At 37.7% G+C, this 13,015-nt stretch overlaps 2 protein-coding genes across 3 annotated transcripts in view; one reads left to right on the forward strand and one right to left on the reverse strand.

Moving 5' to 3' along the window:
• Window positions 1–2,214, reverse strand: part of LOC140943257 (synaptotagmin-16-like) — a 7,007-nt gene extending 4,793 nt beyond the window's left edge. Inside the window, exon 1 of the mRNA XM_073392326.1 lies at window positions 1,955–2,214. Coding sequence (XP_073248427.1) covers window positions 1,955–1,961 — 7 coding nt within the window. The 5' untranslated portion in view covers window positions 1,962–2,214. The remainder of the gene's footprint in view (window positions 1–1,954) is intronic.
• Window positions 2,215–2,783: 569 nt separating this feature from the next.
• On the forward strand, window positions 2,784–8,012 carry LOC140943053 (uncharacterized). 2 transcript variants are annotated; one of them, XM_073392092.1, is made up of 5 exons: window positions 2,878–2,992; window positions 3,422–3,476; window positions 4,830–5,149; window positions 5,760–6,105; window positions 7,052–8,012. In XM_073392092.1, exons 3-5 carry the CDS (start codon window positions 4,830–4,832, stop codon window positions 7,250–7,252), a joined length of 867 nt encoding a protein of 288 aa, XP_073248193.1. In that variant the 5' UTR covers window positions 2,878–2,992; window positions 3,422–3,476; the 3' UTR covers window positions 7,253–8,012. The 2 variants fall into 2 exon arrangements, with proteins under 2 accessions (XP_073248192.1, XP_073248193.1); XM_073392091.1 differs by lacking the exon at window positions 3,422–3,476 and having other exon boundaries at window positions 2,784–2,992.
• Window positions 8,013–13,015: the final 5,003 nt, after the last annotated feature.

Genomic DNA, 13,015 nt, shown 5'->3' on the forward strand with positions numbered 1-13,015 from the left:
TCAAACTTTTTGCCGGCAAACTCTACAAGTTTTTCGTCGTAGTGCGGACAGGGCCTTATACTCAAATTAATATAGTTCAAATAAAGAACTCAGTAAAAAGGTCGCTTCCAAGGCCGAGACGAAAATAAAACGTAGTCGAACCTTTCAGTTTCCTTAGCCGGGCGCAGATCCTAATTTTTGAAACAATATTTAGGCTCTTTCTCTCATCCTTTTGTTAACCTTTTTACGCTACCAGGTAATTACTATCTCCGGAGAAGATGCGTCTTCTTTGTGTCGACGCCCGTAAAGTTGGCACCTAAGCCGAGTTCGAACGAAAACGGATGGCCCGGACGTGTGGACAGCATACAGTGTGATCGATTAGTTTCAGTCCAAGAAGGGTGTCTTGTCACTACAGTGTGCTCATACTTACTTCAATTTAACTGAATGAGCGGGATTTATAGTATGATATCGTGAAAAAAATGGCGCCAAAATTAACAACGACAACTAAAAATTAAAGTCCGCGGACAGGCTAAAAATGAATTTGAAATTTTCTGTACGTTACATAAGCGATGCTGCTAAAACATCCTAATGACTTAGTTGATGATACATATAGAAAAAATTTAAATACCCTAATTATTAAGGCAACTTTTTTTCCGCTTAAAACTTAACTGTCATGCAGTTGAAACCATTAGAGCGTTACACATATGATTGAGAAATATATTAGTGCGCGCGTTTATCATTGGCTAACTGTGTTTTATTATTACCATTATTTTCTTATCTAAAATACAAATTACTTTCACAGAGCGGAGGGGACCGAACCCTATCAATATATTTGAAAAGAGTTGAGCCATTGTGGCTAACGGACAAAATACTTCTAGCCTCGAAAGAGAATTTGGGGTGTCAGGATTGATCAGACAATTACGTAGAATCACTAAAAGAAACGGAATATTTAATAAGATCCAATTGTTGAAGATGTTTTGACAAATTTTTGAACATTCATCAGTGTAGTCGCCTTATTTTAGGTTTGAAAATCGCTTTAAGATAGGGACTAGAGTGTTTTGATCCCGCCAAACAAATTTTGATGGCGAGTCATATGTTGATTAACACAGGGACCAGTTAAAGTGATTCAGCCTCTAATCTCGTTTGACCGGCTATGTAGACTTACTGAAGTATTCATGCTGGGCTAAAAGCATTGAACTGCAACGAGCAAGTGCGGTTAAGTTTGAAGAAAATCAATCTTACAATTCCCTTAACGTCTTCCTTCCGGGAGACAACGCTGAAGAGTGAAGAGCTCTCTAAGATATTTTGCGGTTATTTACTAGCTAGGGCACTCAAACTTAACCGAAAACATCTGGAACGTTGCGGGAAGTGAGCAGGCAAAATATGGTCTCTATTGTTAAAAGCAGAACAAACAAACGATGGATTTTCTCCATAATTCAATCAAACTTTGATGCTTCGAAGCAGACCTTGTCAGAGCTTTTAAACTTGCAGCCCTGGTATCAATCCACGATAAGTTGTGAGTGTTTACTAGGGTTTACCGCCTTCCAAAGAACTTCCGAGTCGAATTGACTCTTGATAACAACTAACCCAAGTTTTATAATATCATGAGTTCGGTTTATTCATTTTGTGATTTTCAGACACCATCCTTTGTTGAATAATCTTTTGTTGCTTAAGAATCTAATAGAAGCGATTACTTAAAAAAATCAGTCATTAAGTGAAAACTTCTTCTTGTAGTGACGCAATTGCTTCGTCAGTTTCTTAACTTTTTACCATCGAAGAGGCGTCTTAGAAATTTGCCCAAGTTTTCAAGTCTTTGCTTCAAACCAATTAGCCACAACTAGTTTAATTTAATAATCCCGAGAAATGGCGCGCTAAATTCCACTGAAGTGAAAGAACTCTTTTTCTGTAAACGAAGACCGTAAAGTTATCTTTTAAATTCAGTATTGGAGTCCAAAAAGTTCGTTAAACTACTTACATTCCATTCTCAGCCGTTTATGAAGAGATTGTCCTCGACATACAAGTTGATGTTACCACGCCACAGAAGAATTAGAATAACTCCACCATATCGTAACGAAGTTTTCAGAGACCGCAGTAGATGCGAGGTTGAAAGCGAACTCTTTATAAGCCTCCAATTCTACTCAGCTGTTTCAGCGAGCCCAAACCTGACCTATTCAACGGAAAACTCAAGAGCAATGTACGTCAACTGCCCACATTACTCCACGAATGGAATTTCAGTTTGCATTCACTTAACCGAGACTAGATTTTAAAATTTGCATACATTAACCTTTATCCATGCATTAACTGCAGGCGTAATAGAGTGTAAAATTTGCATTCCGAGAGGCATAGCAAGGTCTTTCCTTTTTTGGGGTGGGTAAAATAGTCTGCAAATTTTTGGACGAAACCAAGACAGACGACTGTCTATTCTCTCTCTGCTTTTGTGACGAAGTATAAGTGGTCTTTATTCATCTCTGCTAGCATGCAGCAGCGTGTTTATCTTTCATTCGCCATTAAAACAAACCAAGAAACAAACAAACATCGTCTGGTATCGCGATTTTCGCACAACGCGCGAAAGACGTCACGCGCCTAAGAGGTCGTCATTTCGCGGAGTCATTTTCGACAAAATTAACCTTCTAAAAAGTGCATGTTATGGGCTGTGAGTAGCCTGCATGGTAAGCACTGGTAAGTAGTTCTTTGGCTAGTTCTTAAGTTTGCAGAGCGCGCGAGCGCACCCCTACTCGAAATTTCTCCCTCGCGAGCTTGAAGGAATAGGGACTGGGACTGGGATAAGAAACGAAACCAGTGAATAAGTTGTGAATATTAAAAGAACATGGCGGTTCCTGCGGTTCGTAAACTTTCTGTTTGGTTGATTTCCGTAAAAACGTAAAAAATAAGCATGCGTTGTGAGAAATAGTATGTGATGTCGAGGAGTAGATATGGAACGTTTTTGGAGAGTGTGGATACTGAGAAGACGGAACTGAGATCTCTGATAGCCCAGAGATCTCATTTTGAGGAGGTACGTAAAGCTTAGATAATTTAGGTTTTTAGTGTTAATTCTGTTTTAAACTTTGGATTAGGATAAAATTATAGAGCATTTTCACAGTTTACCGAAAAGATCCAGTAGCAGTACGAAGGCGCACTTGGTAAATAAATTTTTAAGTTTTGTTAAAGTTTGACAGATCACGCGTTTAATTTATTTGCAGGGTCATGTTTCATACTTTATGTTGTATATGCACACGCCTGGTTTGTTTGAGCGAAGTTTCCTGGCTTTTTGTTCACTGGGTGATCTTTTACATCAGACCAATGAATTGTCTGCATTGTACATAAATATTATCGTAGAACCTTTGAGGTTCTAAGCACAAGATACAATTTTCCATGGACCAGTGACTTTTGCTTTTACCGTTTTAAAGATAGCTTCTTTTCAATTGATCCCATTGTTCCATAGCATCACATGGTAAATACATATCCAGCAGTAACGTTTTAATACCCGTGTGAATAAGGTAGGAAAAAAAGTGGTTGGAGAGAATTGTTTAACGAAATTAATACCTAAACATTTAGTACCCTTACTTTTATCATTTTAGTCTTAATATAGAGCGCATTATACTTAAAAATATTTCAAATTATGTATACTATTATTTTATTATTGTAATTAAATCACCTACTACTTCCTAGGATAAAACTTTGTGAATACAGCCCCCCTGAAGGAAGGGGCAAGTGTAACTTTGTGGTTGACATATCGGTCGCTATATCTGTTGAGTGTCGATCAAGTATCGGTCGAGAGTCAGTCAGTATATTGGCCGAGTGGAGTTTTGCTTTGGGTTGAGTATCAGTTGACAGATTGACCATCAGTCAGTCGCAATAGCAATGGTAGTGCATCGGCAATGTATTGGTAAGCCATAGGTTGAGTTCCAGTGAGGTATTGAATGTTGATGTATCAGTTGACAGTCAGCATCGCCTATACAACCTCACCCCCAATGCGTTTCCCTTTGTTACAAGGTACCTGTGAGATGACACGCAGAGGACACTATTTGCTCATCACACCTATTGGCTGTGGCTGACACCAGATTGATCAGTTACCAAATTGTGGGCTATTTTCATGTATTGGCCAACATCTCGGTCATCTGTTGGTCGACATATTGGTTACTTTGAACTACAGTCGACCAAGGTATTGGTTGTTATGTCAGTTAAGTGTCCATGATCTGTTGGTGATTTGTCGGTGGAGTACAACTGACTGTTGAGTGACTGCTGACCTATGGACTAGAGTGGCCATCTGCTGGTTGAGACTTGTTTTTAAGACTTGACTGAGAGTCATCCGATACTCGACTGATGCTTGACCATTATAGTGACCGAAATGTCCGCTGATACATTGGTTGCAAACCCACAAGACACATGATCTGACAGCTCCACTTACAGCCATCTTCACAAAACCCTCCCATACAAACTCTGTATTTTAATTTACATTCTCAGAAGTGGCAACCTTTTCCGTGTCCAGAGGGTGTCTCTGACAGGAGGAAAGCTTCCACTGTATGTGCAGTGGGACTTTAGTGACTGGTCACTTAAAAGATAAAGAGGGTGGCTGATTAATAGGAGGCTGCTTAATAGAGAAGCAACTGTAAAACAAGACAGCTAAACAATTAGCAGAAGTGCTAAATACTGTGACTCTTAATAAACCTTATCATCCTTAAAACAGTGGTCTCAGACGACCTGCGTTTCTTTTGAATGTGACTGGCCAGAGATAATGGCTTTGGTTTTCTTAAAGTTTCACATGAATCACTTTCATCCTAGTGTTTACTTGGGGCACTAAGTTTCTCACAGACATGTGTGCTTTGTATAATCCTCACATCTCTCAACAGATGGAGCACAGTGTTAACCAATCCTATTATCCATGGGTGAACTGTCAAGAATCGGTAGTACAAAACAGACTTCCACTACTCTGGCATGAATTTCTCCGCTGGATATCCAACAGTGGTGTGGCTTCTATTTTGATCTGTCTACACTTCAGTATCATTGGATTGTTTGCATTGTCTCTCTTGTCTTATGAACGTCCATCTCTGTGGCATAATATTGCTCACTATTTATTTTCCTGTGGCACATTTGGATTTACAGGAGGCTGTGTTAATTATTTAGCAGTGACTTTGTTTTATAAAAAGATTCCTGGTCTTTATGGAACTGGGTAAGATGGATGAAAAGTTTGTTTTAAAAGCTAGGACATTTTTTCAGTGTTTCTGGAACCATTAAAACCTTTTGTTTTCTTTTAGTCTTCCAATCTGTATTTGAATGCAAAGCCCTGTTTTTATGGGATGTGGTTCATCAAAATATGTGGAATAATAATTATTATAGCACACAAATTTTTTCAAAGCCTAGATTTTCTTAAGTAGACACCAGATATTTAAAAACCAAGTTAAGCTCCTTGGACAAACAATGATAATAATGAATTTATAGCCTTCATTTTAAGACCATTTTTTCCTTTTTTCCATAGAACTTTATAACCCATGTAATTAAAGTGATTTTGTCATAAAATAAACGAACTCATAAAAAAGTTATCTGATCCTGTAGATTAAACTAATGTACATAATGCAGAATTATTATAATAATTTTTCAGCAACCCACTCCTTACTGGCAGTCTAGCCTGAGAATACTAAGAATAACTGAATCACTGAATTCAACTTTCAAGACCAGACAAAGCTTTTCATTTGCCCCTTTATCTTTTTGCACTAGAGATTTGCCTCATTATTCGTTATAACATATTATTTTTCTCTACTACCTTATTGCTTTTTTTGTAGAATCATCGTCAATCGTTATCAGCACATCTGTGAAAGTGTGAGGACTTCAGTCATTGATATCTTCTTTGACGAGGAATTTTTAAAATTGTACAGCAAACAGAAGTTAAATCATCAGATAGTTAGGTTGAACATTGAAGGACATTTGCAGAGAATTTTACAGTCTGAAACAGTAGATCAACTTATAACCACTGAATTGCACTCATTAGCATCATCGCCTGAAGGGCAGCTGCTGTCTTCTGTTGGTATTAAACTCTCATCACTTAGATCACTGGTGAAGCCTTATGTAGTAGATCTTTTGACTGATGTAGTGCCTGTACTTATGGAGAGATTTACATCCTATAGTCAGGTAGGAAAGTATAAAGTACGAACTTGCATGATTAAACCTGTTCAAACATTGGATGTTGCTATTGACTGGAAAAATCACTACTAGATGTTAAGGAAGCCATAATTTGTTTGTAATATCTGTTGGATTGCACCTCATGGGACCTCTGCATCCGATTCATACCTATCCCCTTTGGGTTGGTCTGCCCCAAATAAAGCTGGTCGAAGCCCAATTTAGCAAAGGTCCTGGTAAAATGTATTCACTTAAACAGGCAATGTTATGTCTGAGTCTTAGTTATTGTCATTGGGGTCAAGGAGTCATGCATCATACCTCCTTATGTTGCGAGGGTTGTTCTGTATGAGCATCCTTAAGCTAACTTTAGGTTGGCTAAGAGCAAATCATAGGGTTTCTTTTAAGTTTTGAAATCATTTAGCAATCAGTGGGTAAGAATAATGTCATGGCCATGGATAGTAAAAAAATCCCTCAATCATTATTCTCCAAGGCATTGAGACAGCTGGGGTGGGGAAGGAATAGTGAGAGATTGAACTTTGTGGATACTTAAAACAGACGTGAAAGTCTGTGTAACCTCTTGGTGGTCAATTACCAAACATACTACATCTTAACTAGCCTTAGCCACAGCTGAAGCTAAACTCTGGTTAATTGCCGAAGTCCTTGGTCTGGGCCCCACCTGTGTACCAGGATTTGAGTGTACGACGCACCATGATTGGCCCCTTAAAAAATCCATTGTTGATTTGCCAATCAGGATGAAAAGAAATTTGAAAGGCACTTGAATCCATTGGAGGTCCAGAACTAGGATCTCAGTGCTGCTTTGCAGACGTTACTTACCAAAGTTAAATTACGTCTGTGATGCAGGCTACACCTTAACCTGCTTAAACCTTTCTTTTTATTTTTTTTTTGTGGAAACAGCTTTGATAAGTGATTTGTTGAACATAGTATGTTTTCTTAACAGGACCAAGGCATTAAAAACTTGAAACAAGAACTTAAAAGCTACACAACAAGGAGAAAAGAAGAGGTGCCTTCAAGTAGAGTGGAATTGTTAATGAAAGATCTTCTGTTCAGTCATTTACAGCTCTTAGTAATACTTGGTTGTGTTGTTGGAATCTTCCTTGGTGTATTGTCACGAATCACTGGAGTAGGTCAAATTATTTAATACGAATTTCAAGTTGAAAACAGAAGACTTTTTTTTTTTCAGGATTCTATAAAATAATATTTTTAATACAAGTGATAGAAATTAATATTGTTCGGAAGTATCAATGCTGGTACCAGTCTACTTTATTATTTAAAATAATACATAGTATCAAATTTCAATTAAAAATTTATAATTAATACTTTTGTTTAACTAAAAGTACTTTTAAAGTTTTTTTGTAGAAAATGGGAGTTTAGTTTGATGAGAGTTGTCAGAAACATTTCAACGGTTTCGTCAACTGCTACTGGTGGCCTTGGAAATAAATATTTTTGGAAAATTGATTTAAAAATCACAGTGCAAATTTTAAAACACAAGAAAATGTGGAACAAAATTGGGAAGAAGCTGAAGACAGGCTGAAGTATGATTTTTTTTTACCACTTTTAGCTTATTTCAACGCAATCTGTTGCCCATTATATTCTACTCGTATGAAAGCCTACCTGTGAAATTTAAAATTACAGTATGATCTTGAACATTTTATATTTTGGTCAGTGTTTCCATTTTTATGATCTCTCAGGTTCTGAATCAGAGAAAAAAATATGCCAATAACTTTATAAACACTTATTAGTGAGGCTTGTTACTAGAGATGCTGTTCTACTATCACTTAAATACAGTCATCTCTCTATATGATAGAGGAAGGTGGACAGTTTTGGGACCGGAGTTAAGTGTCTGTCTAAGTGAAGTGTCCCACCTTAGAGAGTTAATCTCTCTAGGTGTCCATTAGGAGAGAGTCAGTATTATTAGAAATGTATTTAAAGCATTGTAATTGAAGGGTTTCCTGGGAAAAGGGCGTAATTTGTTTGTTATTGATATTAAACGAATTATGCCCTTTTTTCAGGACACCCTTCAATTGTTATTTTGCAAATTTAAAATTTTGTACAGAAATGCAGAAATAATAACACAAAAAGATATTAAGTACCTTTGCTCAACATGACAACAATTCCTTTCTATTTTCATGAAATGGAGCTATCACTATTACATGTAATATATTTGTGATTTATTAAATACTGCTGTGCATACTTTTTGATAATAAATTGTTATAATGGAATGAAACTAGGTATATTCAAATCTCAGTTTTGTCACTAGGAGAAATTATTATAATAATATTATTATTTTTGTGATAATTTTGTTGTCAGACTTTATGGAGGTCTAGTCAACTAAGAATTCCGCAAGGGCATCAAAGTCATCTTCACTTCGCACAGTTTGCGAAACACTGACACATGAAAGAGATGCTTCTAAGCAGGCTCTCAATGTTGCATTTTGTGTTGTTGAGGATTGTTTTGCTTCCTGTTGCTCAGGAATATTTTTGTGTACAACCCAGTAACAGTCCTGGCTAAACTCTTGTAGCCAGTCATTTGATCTTGTACTTGCCTCAGTTGGTTCTGATGCATCTTTACAACATCGTAGCTTAGCTTTAGGACTGGTAAGATCTATCACTTCCTTTATAAGAGAACATTTTTCTGTACTTTGCTGCTGAGGGCACTGAGTTTCCTTTGGAGGATCTACAGTGCATTCATATGATTTTTCTTGCGATGCAGATACATACAGTGCCTTGTCACAAGCTCCTGTATGGCCTTGTAAATAGTTCTTTGGAGAATTTTGGGCAATTCCTGGGAGCATTTCGTCGGATAAGTGATCTGAATCCCAGTACAATTCAGCAAGTAGCTCAAAAGATGAGTCCGGCTCTGATGATGCATCCGTAGTTTCATTTGCCTGACGGCCAATCGTTATACAGTTATCACTGTTGTAAAATGTTATATCTCCAGCTAGATCATCAAAGTAGTCCTCGCCACTTTCTTCGTGTACTGCATTTTTCTTTATTGGAAGCTTTAAAGATACGAAAATAAACCGAAAAACTACTTAGTATACATATAATGATAGCCTGCAAGGAAACGTTCCATTTATTATCCCCCCCCCCAAAAAAAAAAAAAAAAACAAAGAAAAAACAAAGATGACTGGAATCCGAACCCTCAATTTTTTTTTCGGCCCCCTTTGAGAACTGAGATTCATTTTTTGTCGGCACCTTTAAAATTTTTGTCCGAAGGGTCTAAATTTTGTCACCTTGGAACAAAAAAAGATAGCCATTTCAAAAATTGGTGATTTGGTGACAACCTAATATCTGAAACACTATGAAACAGGCTATTGTTACAATACTAGTAATGTTAAGAACAACTTGGAAACTAAATAGTGAAATAATGTGTCGTGATGAAGTGAAGAAGTCAAAAAATAATTCTTTTACCTCGGAGTTCTCCCTATTTTTTGCTCCATTTTTCGGTACGACCTAAGAAACACAAAATATAACATTGAAAAAGAAGTGAAATAAAGTGTTTTCATGTAAGAACAATAGACGATCTAAAAGTTATCTGTTAAACAAGCTTTTAAAAAGCTCTCCAACCTGACTTTCGTTTTCTGCTGCCGGTTTGATATTCAATCTGCAACTCGCGATCTTCCACAACTTTTTGGTCAGTACGTCGTCAAAACCTTTCTCATCTTTGATCTGCAGAAATGTGGAAATCTTTGATGACGTTTTGAGAGGAGTTAAGCTTTAATAGTAGCTTTTAAAGACAGAAATAAGCTTAAAGACCCTTGCAGTGTAAACACGAACCTTGAGAAGGTTAAGGCATTTTGTTCTAAAATCCTTGTTTTCGCTTTGACTCACGACTGTTTTAATGGCGTCTGCAATATTTGGGATTGCCTTTTCGACCAGCTGTTGTTTCTGTTATTGCAAACAAAACGTGTAGATTATAAGCTAAAAATGCACAGGACTTTAAACTGTAATATAAACTTTAAGCTTAGTTTTTATATGATCATGAGGCCAAACTTTTTCTTTCCCACTTATTATTCGATACTTACGTTCTTACTGGCCCTCTTATTTTGCTTTTCGGTCTTCTGTACTTGTTTTTGTCGTTGAAAAGATAGACCATCGCACATTTTGTCTTCTTTCAGATCAACAAAACTTCTAACCGGCGGTTAGTTACATACACCTCAGAACTGGTGAAAATGGCGGGAAATCTCGCCACGTTTGCCGCCCGCAGCATCGGATTATTTTGGCGGGAAAATGGGTCGTGTGGGTAGTGCTCAAGCCGGAGAAGAAAGCCAGTGAGCCTCTGTACACTCTGTATGGCTATTTCCGACGAAATCATAGTCGTGAGTCGAGATCTTAGATGAGGGTCTCTTTAAAATATCTGTTCGGAGAAGCAAACACTGCCTAGAATTTTCTTTTGCTTGAGGACGGCTAAAAATTTCTATGTGAATGCCGTGATTTTCGAAGCTTATCTAATGAATTCCCTACGATTTTATGAAGTTTAATTTTTCATTTTTTACTTCCCAGGTTACAATATTTTTCTTAGAAAAAGGAAAAGTAAAATTTTCTAATTCCAAAATGTGATGGAGAGAGGAATCAGAAAAATTCTCACTTTTGTAAAATGTTAAATTACACCTAAAATTTTCGGGAAAATAATAGCTAATCATACTGAACCCTTGTAATTTCGAAAAGACTTAAGTTCCCCTAAGATGAACGAACAGGTAAAAATTTTGTAGCGCCGCTTAGAATGCATTTCTGGAGATCTACATGTAAAAGTACTCCAGTTAACCTAAAAAGTGTTTTCAACGTATTTTGAGGAAAACCGTCGTTGGGTTCCCCTGTTAGATTTTTAAAGCGACGATCTCAGTGTACAATGACGGCAACGAAACCTGCCAAAAAGTGTGCACACCTTACGCAGTTTTTTTTTTTGCTTCTTTTCTCGTTTCCGTCTTCGTTATGGTTGCACTGAGCTCACTAGTAGCGTTCCCATGCAATACGACGATTTCGCCTGAAAAACCGACGATTTGATTGAAAACGCGCGACGAAATCGGCGTACGCAGGTACGCTAGAGATACGCCAGTGGTTCAGTGAAAACGTCCGTACAGTAAAAATAACCCGCAAGTGTTGGAAAAGGCAAATTCGTTTTTACTGTAATCGAGCAAAACGTCCGGGTCAGAGTCCACGTTATAACCAAAATGTCTGCTGTTTTCTTTACCCTTTCCTAGACCATGCGCAGTACCTCTAGCTTTTGAGTCTAGGTGAACAAAATCATAAGACGGTGTTACTATTCAAATGTAACCTCTGGCACAACGTACAACAGTCGAAACTCCCCTAAGCGACTAGGTTTTGATAGCTTGCCTCACAACTGAGCCGCTGAATATGCTACTAGCAGTGCTCGTATATTTCTAAAATTATGCCAATACTGATTATGCTGGTTTTTGAAAATTTATATATGTCCCCCGTTTCAACAAAAAATGTAGAAATTATATTTCTACTTTTTACTTTAAATTTCGCAAGAAACACCTCAGAACTAACTATGTTATAACAAGCAAGTAAATGGCAAACGCCTTTACCCTCTTTACAACCACAGCCTTTTCACTAGTGCATAATTCATTATGATTTCCTCGGCTATTACTGTCTTCCAGAGTATTTGCAGCGATAGATGAATGTAGAAAGGTAAACCGCTGGAACAGCAAAAAACGCGGACGCCATCTGGAAAGAATCCTGCGTCACTTCATTTCTGAACCCAGGACTCATGAATGTAACAATAAGCAGGCAAGATGAGTCGTTACTTAAATTTGCCCGTAACTTTAATCTCTGGCCAAAGAATTGGTTTTACGATCAAAAATTGACAATTTTGCGTTGCAAAACTAGCCAAAAGTGCAAATCATAATGCTAGCAGTTCTTTTTTTCGGAAAATAGTGGAAAGGTATCCTCGTAATGACGAATTATGCCAAAAATTATGTTAGGACAATCTATCAAACCTAATAAGCGACCTCCAAAGTGTTTCGTAGAGTAGTAAAGGATTGCAGCCGCACGAAAGCTGAACGGAGGTCATCAAGAAAACGCAGATGGAGGACTGTTAGAGAAGAAGCCAAACAGATATAGAATTTCTCTACCTTTTTTCTCTCGCTCCCTCTTCCAACTTTTTCTCGTGTGACCTCATGATTATATTTACGAGACATGAACGAAAACACACCAATCAAGCACAGACTGACAGCAGACAAGACTGAGAATGACTGACAGTTAGGGTTTTTGCTCACATCAAATAAATCTTGTCGCCCAAGTTTGTCTCGAAATCACAACAGTGCGTCACGTTCAATTTCTGGTTTCACTGGAGGTTTTCTGCATGGTTCTTATTATAGTGCACGTACAAGAAACCACAACATAACAGATTCATTCTGGAAAGCAAGAAAAACAAAACGAAAACAAAAACGAAATGTCGTTTTACCTATTCGAAGAGGGTAAACGCCTTGTTAACCAAAAGGTTTCACAGCAATAATACTCTGGAAAGTAGAATTTTGTGAGTAGACCCAATCCGTGTTCAAATGGTGGGTACGTGAGATCGTTGAAAAGTCGACATCCAAACAAGCCACGTTGATCACGTGATCACCCTTAGATGAAACACGCGCGTTACACCAAAAACACTATGTACATGTATATAACTCGAGGGTTTCGGTGGGTTACTTTCGTTTCCTGGCGAGCCGTTTTCTCGGGAACGGGTTTAGGGAAGAACTTATGTCATGGGAGGATTAAGGAGTGTTCGAGGGGCTGCCACACCCGCACCCCTTTTCCTGCGAAAGTTGGCAATATTTTTTAAAAAGAATTATCAGTAAAATAGACAGTACATTGTCCCGGTCTTATTTCGTTTCCTGCGAGAAAGTACACTAGGTCCAGTGGGGTTTTCTTGCTTGTGGCGGGAATCT

Source organism: Porites lutea, chromosome 7 (assembly GCF_958299795.1).
Source record: "Porites lutea chromosome 7, jaPorLute2.1, whole genome shotgun sequence".
In the NCBI taxonomy this organism is placed as follows: Eukaryota; Metazoa; Cnidaria; class Anthozoa; order Scleractinia; family Poritidae; genus Porites; species Porites lutea.